Genomic DNA, 16173 nt, shown 5'->3' on the forward strand with positions numbered 1-16173 from the left:
GAATGGTTGTGAGCCACCAAGTGAGTTCTGGGAACTGAACCCAGGCCTTCTGAAGGATGAGTGCTCTTACTCCCAATATATTTTTTTTTGGTTGGTTTGTTTAATGTACAATGTATTTTTCCCCAAAATTAATTTGAATACTGTTTTCCACAAAGCTGAAATGGGTGAGAGGAGTGTTTGAATAGTTTCATGAAAAAACCTGATTCTTCTGTTAAATTCTAGGTATTTTAATGTGATCTTTTAGTTGATTTATATAAGGCTCTGTATTTTTCATTTTCTCAAGTTTGTCGTTGTGAGATGTATGGTACATTTTAGCATCAAATTTGGCATAAGGATTAAAGACTGGGACCCAAAGAAACTTTTCTCTATATTTTGTATTTTGCATTCCAGTTTTCTTACACACTCTTGTCCAATAATAACAGAAGAACGTGACGTAAACTTGTTTGTAGAATGCAATGGAAAACATCTCTAAAACTCTTCATGAAGAAGAAAATGAGGTTTGAAAATGGTAGTTCATTAAAAAAGTTATATTCAAGGTTTTATCTGGTACTTTTAGATCTCATAGATGACTCAGATGAAAATAAAATGAAAAAGGACTGATTCACAGAAATATGCAAAGCAGTAGAAATGATAAATGCTTAAATAACTGAATAAAGTTGCCACAGAAAGAGAAGAAAGCACTGGTGCAGTTTAACTTGTGTGGTTAAATGCTGAGCATCTGAACTCAATACTGGTCCATGGGCGGGGTGCAGACAGTTTAAAAGGTTAAGGGAGGCAGACAGTTGTTGCAAACAAGGGAGCATCAATGCATTCTAAGCACGTGTGCTCATATGGAGCCCTGAGAGCAAGAGCAATGAAAGACCACAGAGCATTATGACACATGGTCTCCGGTTAGATACGACCTTATTAATGTAGAAAACACTGTACAACTATTGTGGGATTCTGTGCAAGGATCTGAACAGTATAAAGCAGTGGTTCTCAACTTGTGTGTCTTGACTCTTTTGTGGGGTCTAATGATTTTTTCACAAGGTATGCCTCAGTCTATAAGAAAACAGATATTTTCATTATTATTCCAAACAGTAGCAAAATTATAGTTACAAGGTAGCAACAGAAAATTCTTTGGTCCAAGGTCACCACAACATGAGGAACTTTATTAATATTAGGAAGGTTGAGAACCACTGCTATAAATGGAAAACAAAGGAGTTTGGGAAGGCAGAACTTTAACGGAGGAAGTGGATAAGGCTATGAGGTGTGAGAGATACATGGAAGTGAAATATAAAGGCGATTGCTGCTCTTTACTGTGGATACAATGGTTCCAACCCATTTGCCCTCAGTGACAGATTACCCAGAATTGTAAGGCAAACAACCCTTCTTTTACTAGGGTTTTTTTTTTTTTTCTTTCTTTCTTTCTTTCTTTTTTTTTTTTGGTCAGAATATATATCACAGCAATAAAAATAAACCTAGAACACTGAGGATCTGGTACTTATGCTCTTTGGTAGCTATACAAATGAACTGATATTCACATGAAACTTGTACATGAATGTTGGTAGCAGCTTTCTTCATGATGATCTGATAAAGGAAAACTAGAGAGCAGAGATCAGGAGTTGCCAGGCAGAGAGAGGATGAGCAGGTGGAGCACACAGGATCCTTAAGACAGTGAAACTGTTGTTACAGGACCGTCATGATGCCTAATGTCTTTGAACATTTGTTAAATCCCACGGAACGTAAAACCACAACTGTGAGACTGTATACAAACTATGACGTTTTTGTTTGTTTTGCCACAGGGTGATCCAGGCCACACCTCACAACACTGCTCCTGCCTCAGTCTCTCAAGTTCCAGAACTAAAGGGGCACTCACCAGTTCTGGTTAGAGATGGATCCTGGAGGAGGACCTACCAAAGTGGGTTTATCAGTTACAAAATACCTCTCTGGTAGAGAAGGCTGGAATGAGCAGACGGGGTTCCAACCGGACAGAAAACATACACGACTACTCTGTGCTTTCCCACTGGACATAAAATTATTCTAGATAGTCTTGATTTTTAAAATGTATGAGGTATACATGAGTGATATTTAAAAATTCTTTTAAATCAGTCATAAAATAACTAGCCATTTATGATAATCTTTCTTATTATCCAATGATGTTGACCATTTTGAATAATGAATATATGAAAAAACAGGAGAATCACTGTAGTGACACCTGACTACAATGAATGTGACTGTCTAGATCACACTCTTCTTCACTTTTTGATTCCTTTTTTCATGACATGGGTGTGAAAGAGAGGGGAGGAAAAGGTGTGACAAGGAAATGTTGGACGAGAAAGGCTAGAGAGGAATCAAAGCAAAATACAGGGGCCGCCACACAAAGGCCATGAGACTCTTTATCAACAAGACAGTGAAGTGGAGACTGAGGACTGTGAGAGCCAGAAGACCAGGGACTGTGTTTCTTCCCAGAGTCTCAGAAGCTGCACCCATGAAGTCTCACCTACATGAATCCTGAAATATGAGCTGAACAAGGAGGGCACCAACAGACATGCTAAAGTGGACAGGGTTCTTCATGGGGAAAGAACACACCAACTGGTTATCCAAAAGCAAATGACCAACCCTGACAACACAACATAGGAAATGCTATATATAGTCTCCACAGGTTCTATTTATGTATTTAGGAAAGTGTGTGTGTGTGTGTGTGTGTGTGTGTGTGTGTGTGTGTGTGTAGAGAAAGAGAGGAGGGAAGAGAAAAAAAAGAGACATAGAAAGCGAGGGGGGCATATAACAACACTAATGAAATATGGCGTCCATACATGTGAAAAGGAGCAAGAAGGGGTAAATAGTAGGCTTCTGAAGAAAGTGGGGGATGATACAATAATAATCTAATAGGAATTTAAAAATAAAGTATGTTTTTAAAAGAAAGTAAGTTGAAGAAATTGGCAATATCAGAAGAGTTCACTGAAATTATCCCGGTTATTCAATTGTCCCGATATATTCTTTTAAGACGTAAAACAATGTAACAAAAAAGTAGGTTATAATAATTTTTAAATGCAGTATAAATGTTAAGAATTGTGTATGTAATTAGTTGTTTCATCATCCTCAGGTACTGAAGACACCTACAAGGAAACAAAGAAAACTGTGACATACTTGTTAATGTCAGTATCCTATCATAAAGAAACAATGGTTACCTACACTGGGCTAACGGTCTGTAAGACGAAGGGAGCTCCTTGGGTGAGGCTACATTTGGAATGGGGGAATGCATGAGCAAGAGGTTAGTGTACTAGCTTCTGAGCTGTGCTAATGGAACCAAGCAGAGAAAAGGGCTACGGTAAGGTAAATTCTTGTGAATTTAGAGATGTTTAGATGGGATAATACCATTCTGTGATGTCACCAATTTGTGATAACAGGTTACCAATGTTTACTTTTAGTCTAGTCTAATGATATATTGGTATCCAATCTGGTTCAGCATTAACTGTGATGGAAAGTGCATGCATACTTATTATTTATTTGTGTGTGTCTGTGTCTTTTTCTCTTTTAATTGTCATTTTGCTAGGGCTAGTCATTACTCTCTGACTTACCCTGAGATTTGGGGACCAGTTTTCATTCTATTTTTAGAGACGCTGCATACTCTGAAAATGTCCGTGTGATTCCATGTAACACATATGCAGCTGCACATATGCCTCAGGAAGTGGGGAAGGAAACAGGACATAAGACCTTTTCCAATTATTTTTGTTTCCTATCATGATTCTTCTTCACAGAGCGTCCCTTGAAAGCAGAGGGTAACCTCTCTAGGTCTGTCATGCAAAGACCTAACCCTGATCTTCACTGCCTCCAAAGACAGACTGACAAGCATCTGCCCGTGCGGACCACCTGCTCTGCATCTCACTGAACACTTGATTTTCGTGCACTTCCTCTAACTTTCCAGCCCTTTTATTCCTCTCACTTATAGCTTCCTTTCTGTAGTTTCAGAAAAACTTTTCTTTCCTTTATTCCCTCCTGAGCCCTGTACAATAAAAATTCAACTATCAAGTCTTTCCCCAAATGCTTATGCACCACAACCTAACTACCACACTAGATGCCTTGCGACTGGTTCTCTGCTGACCCCTTTTCTTAGCATTTATCATTCTTTTTAAAAAACTAACCTTCAATCTCTTCAGAAATGTTTTGTGTTACAGAGCATTCTTAGTACTATGAGCACTTGTAAAGTATTAGTTAGTGACTGAATACATTTATTTTTTGTCTACAGGTTGAGAACCGCTGTGTTAAGAACTAATACCTTTCCCACGCCTTGAAATCACCGCAGGCTGAGATTTACTTACCTTCTCTTCCAAGTGCAACCCCGAGAGACGCAGATAAGCCACAGGTGCAAATGCATCAGCTGAGTGGACGACTGGTTCGGAAGAGTCCCTGTAACACAGGTTAGGGGACTTAGCAAACCCATTCCTTGTAGCTAGTCACTCCTATCACTGAGGGAAGAGACCTGGAATCCTCCAAGATCCAAGTAAGAAACACATTTGCTTTTCCTGTGTAAAAGGACACACAGCTCATATTCAAAGTCTCCTCAAAACTCAATGATCTGGAGACTTCAGCTGTTCAATTGCACTTCACAAATTTACACGGGCTGAACATTAAACTTCACAGCTTGGTCTTCAGTGTGGGGGGAGGGGTGAGGGAGAGGGGGGAGAGAAGAGGAGAGAAGGGGAGGGGAGAGGAGAGGCAACTGAGTCAATGACTCAATTGTCTAAGCCATCCCTCACAAAAGGGAGCTGCAGTTGCTGAGCTCTGGCTGAACCGTCACACTGTAAGACCATTGCTATCTACACAGACTGTAAGAGAGGGTAATTAACACTTTCAGGTAACATGATATGAACTGCTTCCTGCCACCATATGGATACCTGTAAATTAACTCAAATTTTAATAAAGATGCCTTGTAAAGAAATTATAAATAACTAAGACTATTTATAAAATTATATTAACTAGTGAGTTTTGTTATTTAGATAAAGACAATGCTCTGCATTTCAACTGAAAAATGTATAGATATTCCTTATATCTAATTTCTCATGAACTACTTTCATTGCATATATTAATTTTAGCACCTGACCAGTGCAGAACTGCAAAGATGACCTTTAACTCCTTTTTAAAAAGTTCATTTATATAAATTTTATGTGTATGAATGCTTAGTCTGAACATACCATGTGCATGCCTGGTAAACCTGGAGCCCAGGAACAGGCATACAATTACAATCCCCTGTAATTGGAGTTATAGATGGTTTTATGCCACCGTGTGGATTCTGGAAATGGAACCTAGGTCCTCTGGTAGAGCAGCAAGTGCTGTTAACTACCGAACCATTTCGTCAGATCTATTATTTTGATTAATTTTTTTAATTAAATTTTTATACTTCTATTTTATTTTAAAATTATGTTTTTGTGTGTCTGTGTGTACATTTGTGCATGTGACTGCAATGTCTGTGGAGGTCTGGGTTTCAGGCAGCTATAAGCTGCCAGATGTTATTGCTGGGACTAAACTTAGGTCCTTGCACAGCTGCACAGGCCCTTATCAGTGGAATGAGCCACCTCTCTTGACTCTGTCTTCAACTCTTTGAGATCAGTGTAAAACACACCTGAACCCAGTTTTTCTGATTAGAAAGTTATGCAATGTCCATAGACAAAGCCAGAAAATACTTGATTACAGAATAATAAATTTTCACAGAAAAAATATGACTACATTTTACCTGAAAGATATATAAAACTGTATATACATGAGGATTAAAAACTCAATATATATTCATGAATCTTTACTACCAAATATGAATCATCGTATTATAACATAACATTAAAAAGATAACATTAAAAGGAAAGCAACTTATACACATTGATCCTTTAAAGAATCAAATTTTTGATGAAGAGGTATAATGAGTTTTTATTAATTAATCAATGCAAATATGTTGCCAAAAAGAATGGGAAGAAGAAACATCACAGAAAGAGATTGCATGCAGGTGGAAGGAGAACCTACTGCACACATGATTCTCACATCTACATGCATGCACTGTCATGCTTGTCTACCCCTCTTTACATCTTTCTCTTACTCCCCCACTCCCTTACACACACACACACACACACACACACACGGGGGGGGGGGAGGAAGAAAAGAGGGAGGAAGTGGTTGGGGAGAAGCAGTGGTGGGGGGGAAGCAATAGAGATAGGGGAGAGGGAGAGGTCCACAGACACACAGAGATAGATATAGGGGGTAACTGCTAGGAAAAAGGGCTCTGGTTAAATACATTTTCTCTGACACCTTCCCCTAATGGCAGGACCAATATTCCTTGTGTGATCATCTGCATCAGGCTTGAGTTTCTATAGCTACAAAATGAAGGCATTGACCCGCTTCACTGTTGAGGTACCATGATGCTGAGATCACTTGCTGACAAAGTGGAAAAGCAGTACTTCTTACAGTTAGGTCTCTATGAAGACCTCTGGGTACTGCAGGGCACTGATGTCTCTGAAGGGTGGCTGGAGTATCATTACTTGGCATTGCTTGCTCTGTTATTCTTTCCTCTTGCGGTTAATTTTGTTTTAATAAGTGAGTATAGTCACATTTTCCATTATACAAAGTTCATCCAAACATGCATATGTCTTTCTTTAATAATAAGCAGCATTGTTTCTGGAAGTACATTTCCTGTTTACAAAGTCCTTTGTGATCAGCACAACCATTAAAAATCCCTCCCATCTACAAACCTCTATGTAATAATTTTGCTTTTTTTGTATCATAGTTAATACAAAGATTTATTTTTCCCTTCAAGCTTAGGAAGGTAGAAACAACAAGCATCAATAGTGACCTACAGAATTTGATGGAAACATCAGGTGCTCCATAAAAAAGTGCCCAATCAGTGGTATGTTAATTATTAACGTCAAAGACATTTGAAGCACTCAAAAGCAAGAGTGAGGAATATGGAGTTGGGAATGAAACCATTTTAATCTGAATGGTCCCAGATTCTTCCCTGACTCATTATTAATTGTTCAAAGAATTCAAGTCTTAATGTTACAAGTACCAAGGCTGCTCACTCAGTCAAGCAAAATTTTCACCATTGTTTCCAAGAAGCTTGAGCTTAGGAGTAAAAATAAACCCAAGAACAAATGGAAGGAATGTTCTAGCAGTCAAGGCGTGCTGCATGATACAGACACAGCTAGTAAAGCAATGAAGTAGACAAAGTCCCGGTCTTCATCATACTGATTCTTAAACTCCTTATGGAGGTACACAGTACTCATCCTAAACCAAATCAGCTTCAAAACAAAGTTTATCTGTAAAAATAACCCCAGCAACTGAAGACACATATCTGGTGTCATCATTCTAGCAAGTTAAAGCTAAGAAAGAGGAAACAGAGGACAGAGTTAATGGAACCCACAGGCTACTGATGTGGCAGTTTATCAAAGGTGGCTGTAATGAAAGATAAATAATACAGGCAATTCACACTTCATGAAAGGATAAAAGTGTCAGTGTGGAGGCACTAGTTTTACTGCAGGCCATAATCAGCAAGTAAAAGGAAGTGCAATGTCTAAAAAGCTTACAGCTTCTATGAAGGCCTCATCTTGTCAGGCATTGATTTAAGTATGTGCACAACTTCCTTGGGATTAAACAAATCGAGTGTTTGTGAACTTGGAGGACACGTTCTATTTCATACAGCCAAAGCTGCCTCAGGAAGTGAGAAGTTGCTTCCATCACACACACTTAAGAAAAGGGAGATGGTGAGACGGTATCTTACACAACGATCTTCTTCTTGAACAGAGGGCAGTCCAGTGTGAATGTCTCATACTCGCCACCTTCTCCACACACATGAACACCGTACTTCCTCGAAAGCTGAGAATCAGGAGGAGTTTAAACAAAAACAAAAACAATTAAAATGTTGCCCGCAAAACACTCATTTATCAGGCTCTCTTTGCCTGAAAACCAATGCAGGATCCTGATTTGAAAATATATTGCAGGCTACAGAAAATTACCCTTTCTTAAGACACGTGTCTCAAGAGGACATTTGTAAAATGTTTTCATAAAGCACTGGATAAAGCACCAGGACTTTAATAACTTGAAACCCTGCTTAAACAGTTATAGGGAAGCAAAATCTTTCTATATAATAATAAAATTTAAAGTATGAATAAATTTTAGCATGGAAGCTTCTTTCAGATTTAAAGGCAGGTAAGTTACTGTGATCAAAGACAGAGCCTAACTATACATCTCCTGCCTTTTCACTTGGAAAGAAAAGAAATTCAAAACCTTTTCTTAGGCCTATGATTACATACATTATGTCCGGGGCTATTATTTTTAGGAATATTATAGGGTACTAAAAACCAGAAAACTTCCAAAGTCTTAAAAAGCTTTAAGTCTTAGTAAGATTCAGATTATATAGTTGTTTAATAAAATCTCAAGTTAAGAAAAAAAACAAGCAAGCAAAACAAAACACCCCCCCCAACTCCCACAAAAACAAAGAAACAAATAAAAAGCCCAGTCTCATTTGTTTAACTGTAAGCTATAGTATGACATGATCCTGGAACTGACTGAAAGCTGATGGGTTGATACACAATGGGCGTATTTCTTGCTGTCATACTATAAGAGTCTATGGTTTTGTAGGCTGTCTATTCACTGAACACGGCAGATATGAACCTTCATCTCTGAAGAAGACCCCAGGATGTTATCAAGAACCTTAGAGCAGACATTTGGGATCACTCAAATATGTTATAGCATGAAGCTAACTGAGCCTTAAAAAACAACAGATGTAGTAGGGTCCAATAAAAATACTTATTGATTTCTCAATCTTGGAAACCATGGGAGCTTTTATCCAAATTTATTGGCTGGAAACCTATATTTCCATAATGGTAAATTAATAATGAGGAGGAAAAGATATTATAAATACTGGTTGATGTGAGCAGTGTATCTGTCCCATCATTATTTTGGAGAACTACAATGTAGAGTAAGTTATGTTTAGTAAATTAACAACTAAAGATATCATCTTAATTTTTATCTTTTCATCTCTCAAAGGTGTTCCATAAATACCTGTTGAAGAGTGATTGGTGAGTTAAACAAATATTAATTACATTGTATATAAGCTAAAGATATTTCATAGCAGATACAGATGTCGGTGTGCACCTCTTAGAAGCAGTGCTGAATTAACGTGGCCACTTGCATTACTTTTATAAGGGACTAACAGAATTGCATCTGCAGGATGTAGTAGCCACAGGCTGTAACACTCCAGTCATGTTTCACATTACAAAAACAACACAAGAGTTTCAGTGAGACATTTGCCAAAACAGAAAAGCTAAATATTGATCACATGCACACCCCACATAGACTGGCCAGTGAGTCAGAAAGATGAAATTAGAAGGCTCATGGTGGGAAGTTGTTGGGAAATCAGTAGAACACTTAAGTGCAGAACAAATAAATACCCTGAAATCCATATCCCATTATTGTTTCCGTGTGGTTTTTATTGCAGAGAAGATATTAATTTAATTTAGTTTAGTATGGCAAAGCAGTCTTGTCCCATTATTTGGTCCCATAGGGACCACCTCTTATGATTTGGACTTGCCAAGTCTCTGCTTTATAACCAGGCAAAAGTTTATCTATTTTGCCCATTGTAGCTGCTATAGAAAACATTATCCAGTTTTTCCCACTCTCTCCTGTCCTGTTTGTCTTTACAGTGCATTCACATTATTTCTGAGTCTCAGTGGGAGTAGAGTGTTTATAAATCTATTCTTACGCCACACAGTCAGAACAGCAGCACTACTACAAGAGTTACCGAGTAAGCTTGTAACCAGCAGGGGAAGCTGAAGTGGTAGGAAGCAGCCACATCACCAGCACTGAGGAATCTCTCCTCTCTGAGCTATAATGATTTAGACTTGTAGCAACTAAGAGCAGGGAAAGCTATTACATTCTGAATCAAGGAATGATGGAGTCGTGAGGACAAAACTTCCCGGAAAATGTGAAGGATTACTAACAGCCTATGCACCATTTCTTCTACTTTAAAGCCCTGACGACCGTTTTGCACTTCAGCTATCAAACTCAAACTCCAGCTCCTCTCTTGCTTTCTATATTCACCCTTCCAATTTTTTCTACATGTGACAACCTTACTGATTTTGCCATCACCGATGGATGCTGTTCTCTTCCTGATAATACTACTGCTTATATTACTTGCTCTATCACCAAGACGATGCTATTCTTATTTAGGTAAACCTCAAAATGACTCATGAGCAGAACGCATTGCATGCTCTGAAATCAGTGAGACGTATACATAACTTCTATTGCTGATAATCCCAGTCAGGTGACCTTGAAAAAAAGCCCTCTTCAGAAGTGACTCTTCGTCTGAAAGTGAAACGCTAATACTACCATCCTCACAGGTTTGTCAGATAATTAACTAGTCACGCACAGGGACCGGTTAGCACATGGTATGCAGTAAGTATCCAGTTAACTAACTTACAGCTCAACTGCCAAAGAAAAGAGCCAATGTAGTGGGCCAGAGGAAAAGCAGCATTCCACAAGTGCTTCATACAGAGACGCTGTGAGGTACTCTGATAATAAACCATAGCTCTCTGCCCGACCATCTCAATTGAGCTACAGTCTCATTGGTTAAAATATCTGCACTCAGGTTCTTTTTTGTTGTTGTTGTTGTTTTTTTTTTTTTTTTTAGAACAACTCAGGAAATAAAATTCCGGTTTATTGTTGGATATTGTTTCACACATACATCAAACAGGACAAAAAAATAAACAGCAACTTCATAGACAAAAAAAAAAAAAAAAGTTAAAAAAAGGAAAAAACTTTTTATCTTTGGTCTTTTTAACCATCTCATACAAACCAACTACTTATAGTACAGCTAGGTACATACACAAAAAAAAGTTACTGGAATGCTCGGAATAAGTTGTTTTTTTGTTGTTGTTTTTGTTTTTTTTACAAGGTTTTTTTCTCCTTTGAGATTGTAATGAACATGGTCACACCACAAGTAAAGTCTGAAGTAGGACATTAAACACTCTGAGGGCTGTTCGGTCACCCGTTATCATTAAAAATGGCTCACCCCTAACAATATGTACAAAAACATAAAATGTAAATAAAAAATACAAACAAATTTTTCTTTTAAAGTATTTTTAAGAAAAAAAGCAGGGCCTGGGAAGTTCTGGTTTTTTTCCTCCCATGTTGCCAATTCATGTTGTGGCTTTGGTGGGGTGGTGGAGAGCGCATGTCATTTGTGGTTGGTGGCACTACCCGCTGTGGGTGGGCGGGGCCTGCTTCTCTACTGGAAGGTGACCACCTTTGAATTCTGAGACGGGAAGTGGAGGGTGAATAGGTCACGGTGTGTAAGGTTAGCTTTTCCTCTGCTGTCTAGTCATCCTCATCGGTCTTCTGCTTCTTGGTGTCAACATCATCATCCTCATCATCCTCAGCTACCCTCTTGCCCATAGGAGCCTCAGCTTCCTCATCTTCATCTCCATCCTCTTCCTCACCGTCACCTTCTTCCTCCCTCTCCTCTTCCTCCCCACCTTCTTCCTCTTCTTCGTCTACCTCATTGTCAGCCTCTTGCTCCCCATTTTCCTCATTTTGGGCGTTCCCATTGGCAGGTGCATCTCTTCCATTTTCTGCCTCCTCCACAACTTCCTTCTTCTCCTTCAAGTCCTTGGTGGCGATCTCGGAGCTGGTGTCCACTGCCGCGTCTGACATGGTGGGGCACGCCGGTGGTCCGATGCTGTGAGTAAGGAATTAGTCGAGTTCGAGGACTCTGGCGAGAAACCTGCCGGAGTCCGCGTCGGCTGCAGTGAGCCAGGAGCATGACCCGGGAACAATGCAAAGATGGCTTTTCGGAGCAGCCAGTCGGGGGTGCACTCAGGTTCTATGTCATGACAAAATCCAGTCAATTTTAAAAATTCAAGCTTGTCTTGTTTTTTTTTTTTTTTTTTTTTTTTATTCTCCCTCTAAAACTTGCAGCCTTCTATAGTAACAAGTGCTTCTGATGTTCTTCAGTGTGTGTGAATGATTGTTGGTTTTCCCCAGCCTGTGGAAAGTTTGATGTTCATCTTCCCAATCACAATATTTCCATGTAGATCCATCTCACATCTGTTTCCTCTAACAGCTGCATGAACTTTACTTCTAAATTCTTCACTCCTAGTCTAGGAATACTGCTGCTCCATTGCCCCAGCTTTCTCCAACAGCATGGACTGTAGTTGAAGAACCCTCTAAATCTTATTTCTTATTCTAAATTGGCCCATCCCTGAAGGCCCTTCAAGATTGGGCCCTACAGTCTTTCACCTTTTCCTTACTGATCTATCAACACCCGTTTAATTTCATTTAGATAAGTTTCTTGTCTGTGCATGCCTTCCTGCTAATGAATCTTCAGTCATATTGATTTACTTTGTGGCCACTGCCCAGGTAAATTTGACCCATCATTCAAATTTGTTTAAGATCTTTCAGCAGCTACTCCGGGACAAGTGGCCCTATTCTGTCTAGTAGCTCCTATCTGTGCTTGAATTAGGAACCCCTCATATAATATGCACTCACTGATAAGTGGATATTAGCCCCAAAGCTCAGAATACCCAAGATACAATTTAAAAACTATATGAAGATCAAGAAGAATTAAGATCAAAATGTGGATGCTTCAGTCCTTCTTAGGAAGGAGAACAAAATACTCATGGGAGGAAATACAAAGAGTGGGAGAGAGACTGAAGGAAATGTCATCTAGAGACTTCCCAATCTGGGGATATGTCCTATATGCAGCCACCAAACCCAGACAATATTGCTGATGCCAACAAGTACATCCTGACAGGAGCCTGATATGGATGTCTTCTGAGGGGCTCTGCAGGAGCCTTACTGATACAGATGTGGATACTCAGTCACCACTGGACTGAGCACAGGGATCCCAATGGATGACTTAGAGAAAGAACTGAAGGAGTTGAAGGAGTTTGCAACCCCATAGGAAGAACAATATAAAACAAGCAGACCCCCCCACAAGAGCTCCCAGGGACTAAACCACCACCGAAAGAGTACACATGGGGAGACCTATGGCTCCAGCCCCATATGTAGCAGAGGATGGCATTGTCTATCATCAACAGGAAGAGAAGCCCTTGGTCCTGAGAAGACTGGTTTCCCCACTGTAGGGAAATATCAGTGTTGAGGTTGGAGTGGGTGGGAGAGGGAGCATCCTCATAGAAGCAGGGGTAGGGAATGGGGGGGGGCGGGAAAGGGACTAACATTTGAAATGTAAATACATGAAATATCCAATAAAATAGGAACCCCTCTGCTTTATCTCATGTAGGTTATTCGGGCTTTTCTTCCCTCGTTTCCCTAATTTCTCCTCATATTTTTCTTTCTCAAAGTAAACATAAAAATGCCAAGCATTCAATTTGTTTTGTTCTCATTTCAGCAGTTTGCACAGAACTGGGAACATAGGTTGATTCTGAACATACTTAATATTCAATTCTACAAGTATCTTATGACAATGGAGATCAAGAGTTCCTCTGCAGTAAACATTCAGAGAAAGTTTGAAACTACCACTTCCTTTTAAATACAGCATAGAGCAGTCAGGTATTTCTGTTGCCCAAACTACCACTAATAGTGTTTTTCTCTTAAAAGTCTTCATTTACATCTCATTGCTTAGGTAATTAATCCTCAATTCAGTGTTTGAAACTTCAATATGTGGTGTTAACATCCCCAAAAGCTCCCAGCAAGACAAACTCTAAAGGACAGAGTAATGTCTGGAAATCTGTTTCTTCTGTCTTATGTCTCGGTATAAACTAAGTATCTGAAATTGTTTCATATTTCAGATTGGACATCTTTGAACATACGTAATAGGATATTCTGGAGAAAGCCCTAAATTTTATATAAATTCACAAAACCTCATCATATACATGTGTATAATAATATAGCCTATGTGACATTTTTTGTGTTTGAGTACTATACAAACCTGAGTATTATATAAACCTGTATACTGCTTAAGATCTCTCAGCAGCTACTCTAGGACAGGTGGTCCTATTCCATCTAGCAGCATCTACCTGGGCTTACATTAGGAACCAAGCTGCTTTATCTGCCGTAGGTTATTAGGGCCTTTCTTCCCCTTATTTCTTCCCTTATTTTAATTCTTCTAACTAAACACTGAAATGCCAAACAATACTCAGATTTACCTATAACCAACACCTTGACACTTTCTAAAACTTTATGTGCATTTTATTCTTATAGAATTAAAATCATCTTTTAAAATAGAAGCACACTATTGGATGTATTAGTGGAGTATGGTAATATGTCAAAATAAGTATAGATCATGTAATATTTTAATTATGGTAAACGTGCCTTTCTTGTCAATTAGCTACATTTTTATGTAAAGCATTCAAATTTCTTCATTTCAGGCTCATGAAGAGCACAGTACTATTACTTGAACCACCCTATTTAATTAGCTTTTTTCCCTTCAGTCCTTCAACTTACAATATCAACATTCGGAGAGGACTTCTGTCTGAGAACTTTTCTCAAAGCCATGGTCTCTTACTTCTTTCTTTCACTTTAGAGAAACTGACTTCATTATATGTCAGTATTGCTTTGGGAGGGGTGGAAGCTAGTTTCAATCTGGTGGCCATGACTGGATATAACTACAAAATGAACCAAGGCCATCAATGGTTGGAAGAAGATGCCAACTGAACACAGAAAGCAACCAGATAAAGACTCAAACAACACCAAGTTCACCAGAGCCTGAGCAGAATTTGTCATAACTATACACTCATTCATTTCCCTTTTAGTCTGTACTACCTGACTGTCACATAACAAGTGTTTAGTTTTGTTAATCAGAATGAATTAATATTTTAGGGACTTTTATTCATTTGACATATTTTGATATACCACAAAACAATCAACTACAAACAATTTCAAAAGCAATATGAAACCCATAAAGTTATTGTGGAGTGTAGCAGCTCGTGGCGACTGTCCCTCACTACACCCAGAGACAAAGCAAGGGACTGAGCTGCTGTACAGGATACTTAGCAGGGCTCTGCTCTGCTCGGAAAGTTACTGTCCATCTGCTTCTGTTAAACTGTAGGTTTAACACCTTCTCACATTCTAACAGTCACACCACTTGTGTTATCAATGCTGCATCGAACCCAACATCTACGCCCAGTCTCCAATACAATTCGAAGGAAGTAACAGGAAGGAATGGTGAAAACAAATATTTAATATGTAGAACACACGAAGTACTTGGCATGAAGTACCAAGTTTGCTTCTTGGCCAGTTTATTCATTGTTCATCGTTGTAAAGAGGACTAGATTCAACAGCTTCCAGAAGTTTCTACTCCTGTGTGCTTCAGATCTATAGCACTGGGGCTCATGTTGCACTTGTGGTGCATGTGGTACATCCACCATGTACTGTCCCTGTAACAGGAACTCAGAGCACTTCCCTCTTTTCTCACTCCCTCTTGCAATTACAAACTCCTTCCAGTTTGGGTTACCTCATTTTAAACATACTTCTATACACACTATGACATTTTAACCTTTCACAAGTCATATGATGAATGTATTAATTTTTTTCTGACACAAAAATCATTATTTGAGTCATGATTCCATGGGACTATTTCCCCATTTAGATGCTGATATTTTTAAGAGGGACATGGGTTCTTACCTCTAAAAGATAAGGCTCCATTTCAACCAGGGTTTTCCCAAGATGCTTATCAGGATCTAAGCCTGTCAAGAAAGGTGACATTTTTCTAGGTCAGTGTCAGTTTAGAGCTGTAAAGGCACATTTTCTTCCCTTGTGCCCTCCCCACCCAGGGCAGCAATCTCGACATATCATAAGGTGTTTTGATGTTGAAGTAAAAATTAACTTTTCCAGCAGAACTTACTATCCTATTCCCCTGGGATGGCTGTTTTCTTGCCCCTAAAAACTCAATTTTACTTTATTACAGTTGTGTCAATAGGCAGATACTTCCGTCAGTTTGACTTTCTCGATTCGGGAATTGCAAAAAAGATGAAAACAGCACAATTTGAAAAAAAAAAAAAGGAAATACAATGCTATAGTGTGCTTACAGAGAGGAGCCTGGTATGGTTGTTCTCTGGGAGGTCCTACAAGCAGCTGACTGAGACAGACACAGATACTTACACCTAACCATTGGTCTGAATGCAGGAGGGACCCCTGTGGTTGAATTAGGGAAAGGCTGGAAGAAGCTTAGGAAGAAGGTGACCCCATAGG

General features: G+C 39.1%; 2 protein-coding genes across 2 annotated transcripts in view; both read right to left on the bottom strand.

Annotated features, from left to right (window-relative positions):
• Positions 1–2650: 2650 nt before the first annotated feature.
• The window catches only part of DPH6 (diphthamine biosynthesis 6), a 117244-nt gene continuing 103721 nt past the window's right edge, over positions 2651–16173 (bottom strand). The window contains exons 6-9 of the mRNA XM_080931716.1: positions 15607–15668; positions 7745–7839; positions 4305–4392; positions 2651–3101 (exon numbers count right to left, since the gene is read on the bottom strand). Of these exons, the coding sequence (XP_080787842.1) occupies positions 3048–3101; positions 4305–4392; positions 7745–7839; positions 15607–15668 (299 nt within the window). The 3' untranslated portion in view covers positions 2651–3047. The remainder of the gene's footprint in view (positions 3102–4304; positions 4393–7744; positions 7840–15606; positions 15669–16173) is intronic.
• Positions 11341–11685, bottom strand: LOC308431539 (prothymosin alpha-like; the record flags this gene model as incomplete). The annotated part of the gene is made up of 1 exon (XM_080931064.1): positions 11341–11685. Exon 1 carries the CDS (start codon positions 11674–11676, stop codon positions 11341–11343), a length of 336 nt encoding a protein of 111 aa, XP_080787190.1. The 5' UTR covers positions 11677–11685.

The sequence above is a fragment of the Micromys minutus genome (genome assembly GCF_963924665.1).
Source record: "Micromys minutus genome assembly, chromosome: 17".
In the NCBI taxonomy this organism is placed as follows: domain Eukaryota; kingdom Metazoa; phylum Chordata; class Mammalia; order Rodentia; family Muridae; genus Micromys; species Micromys minutus.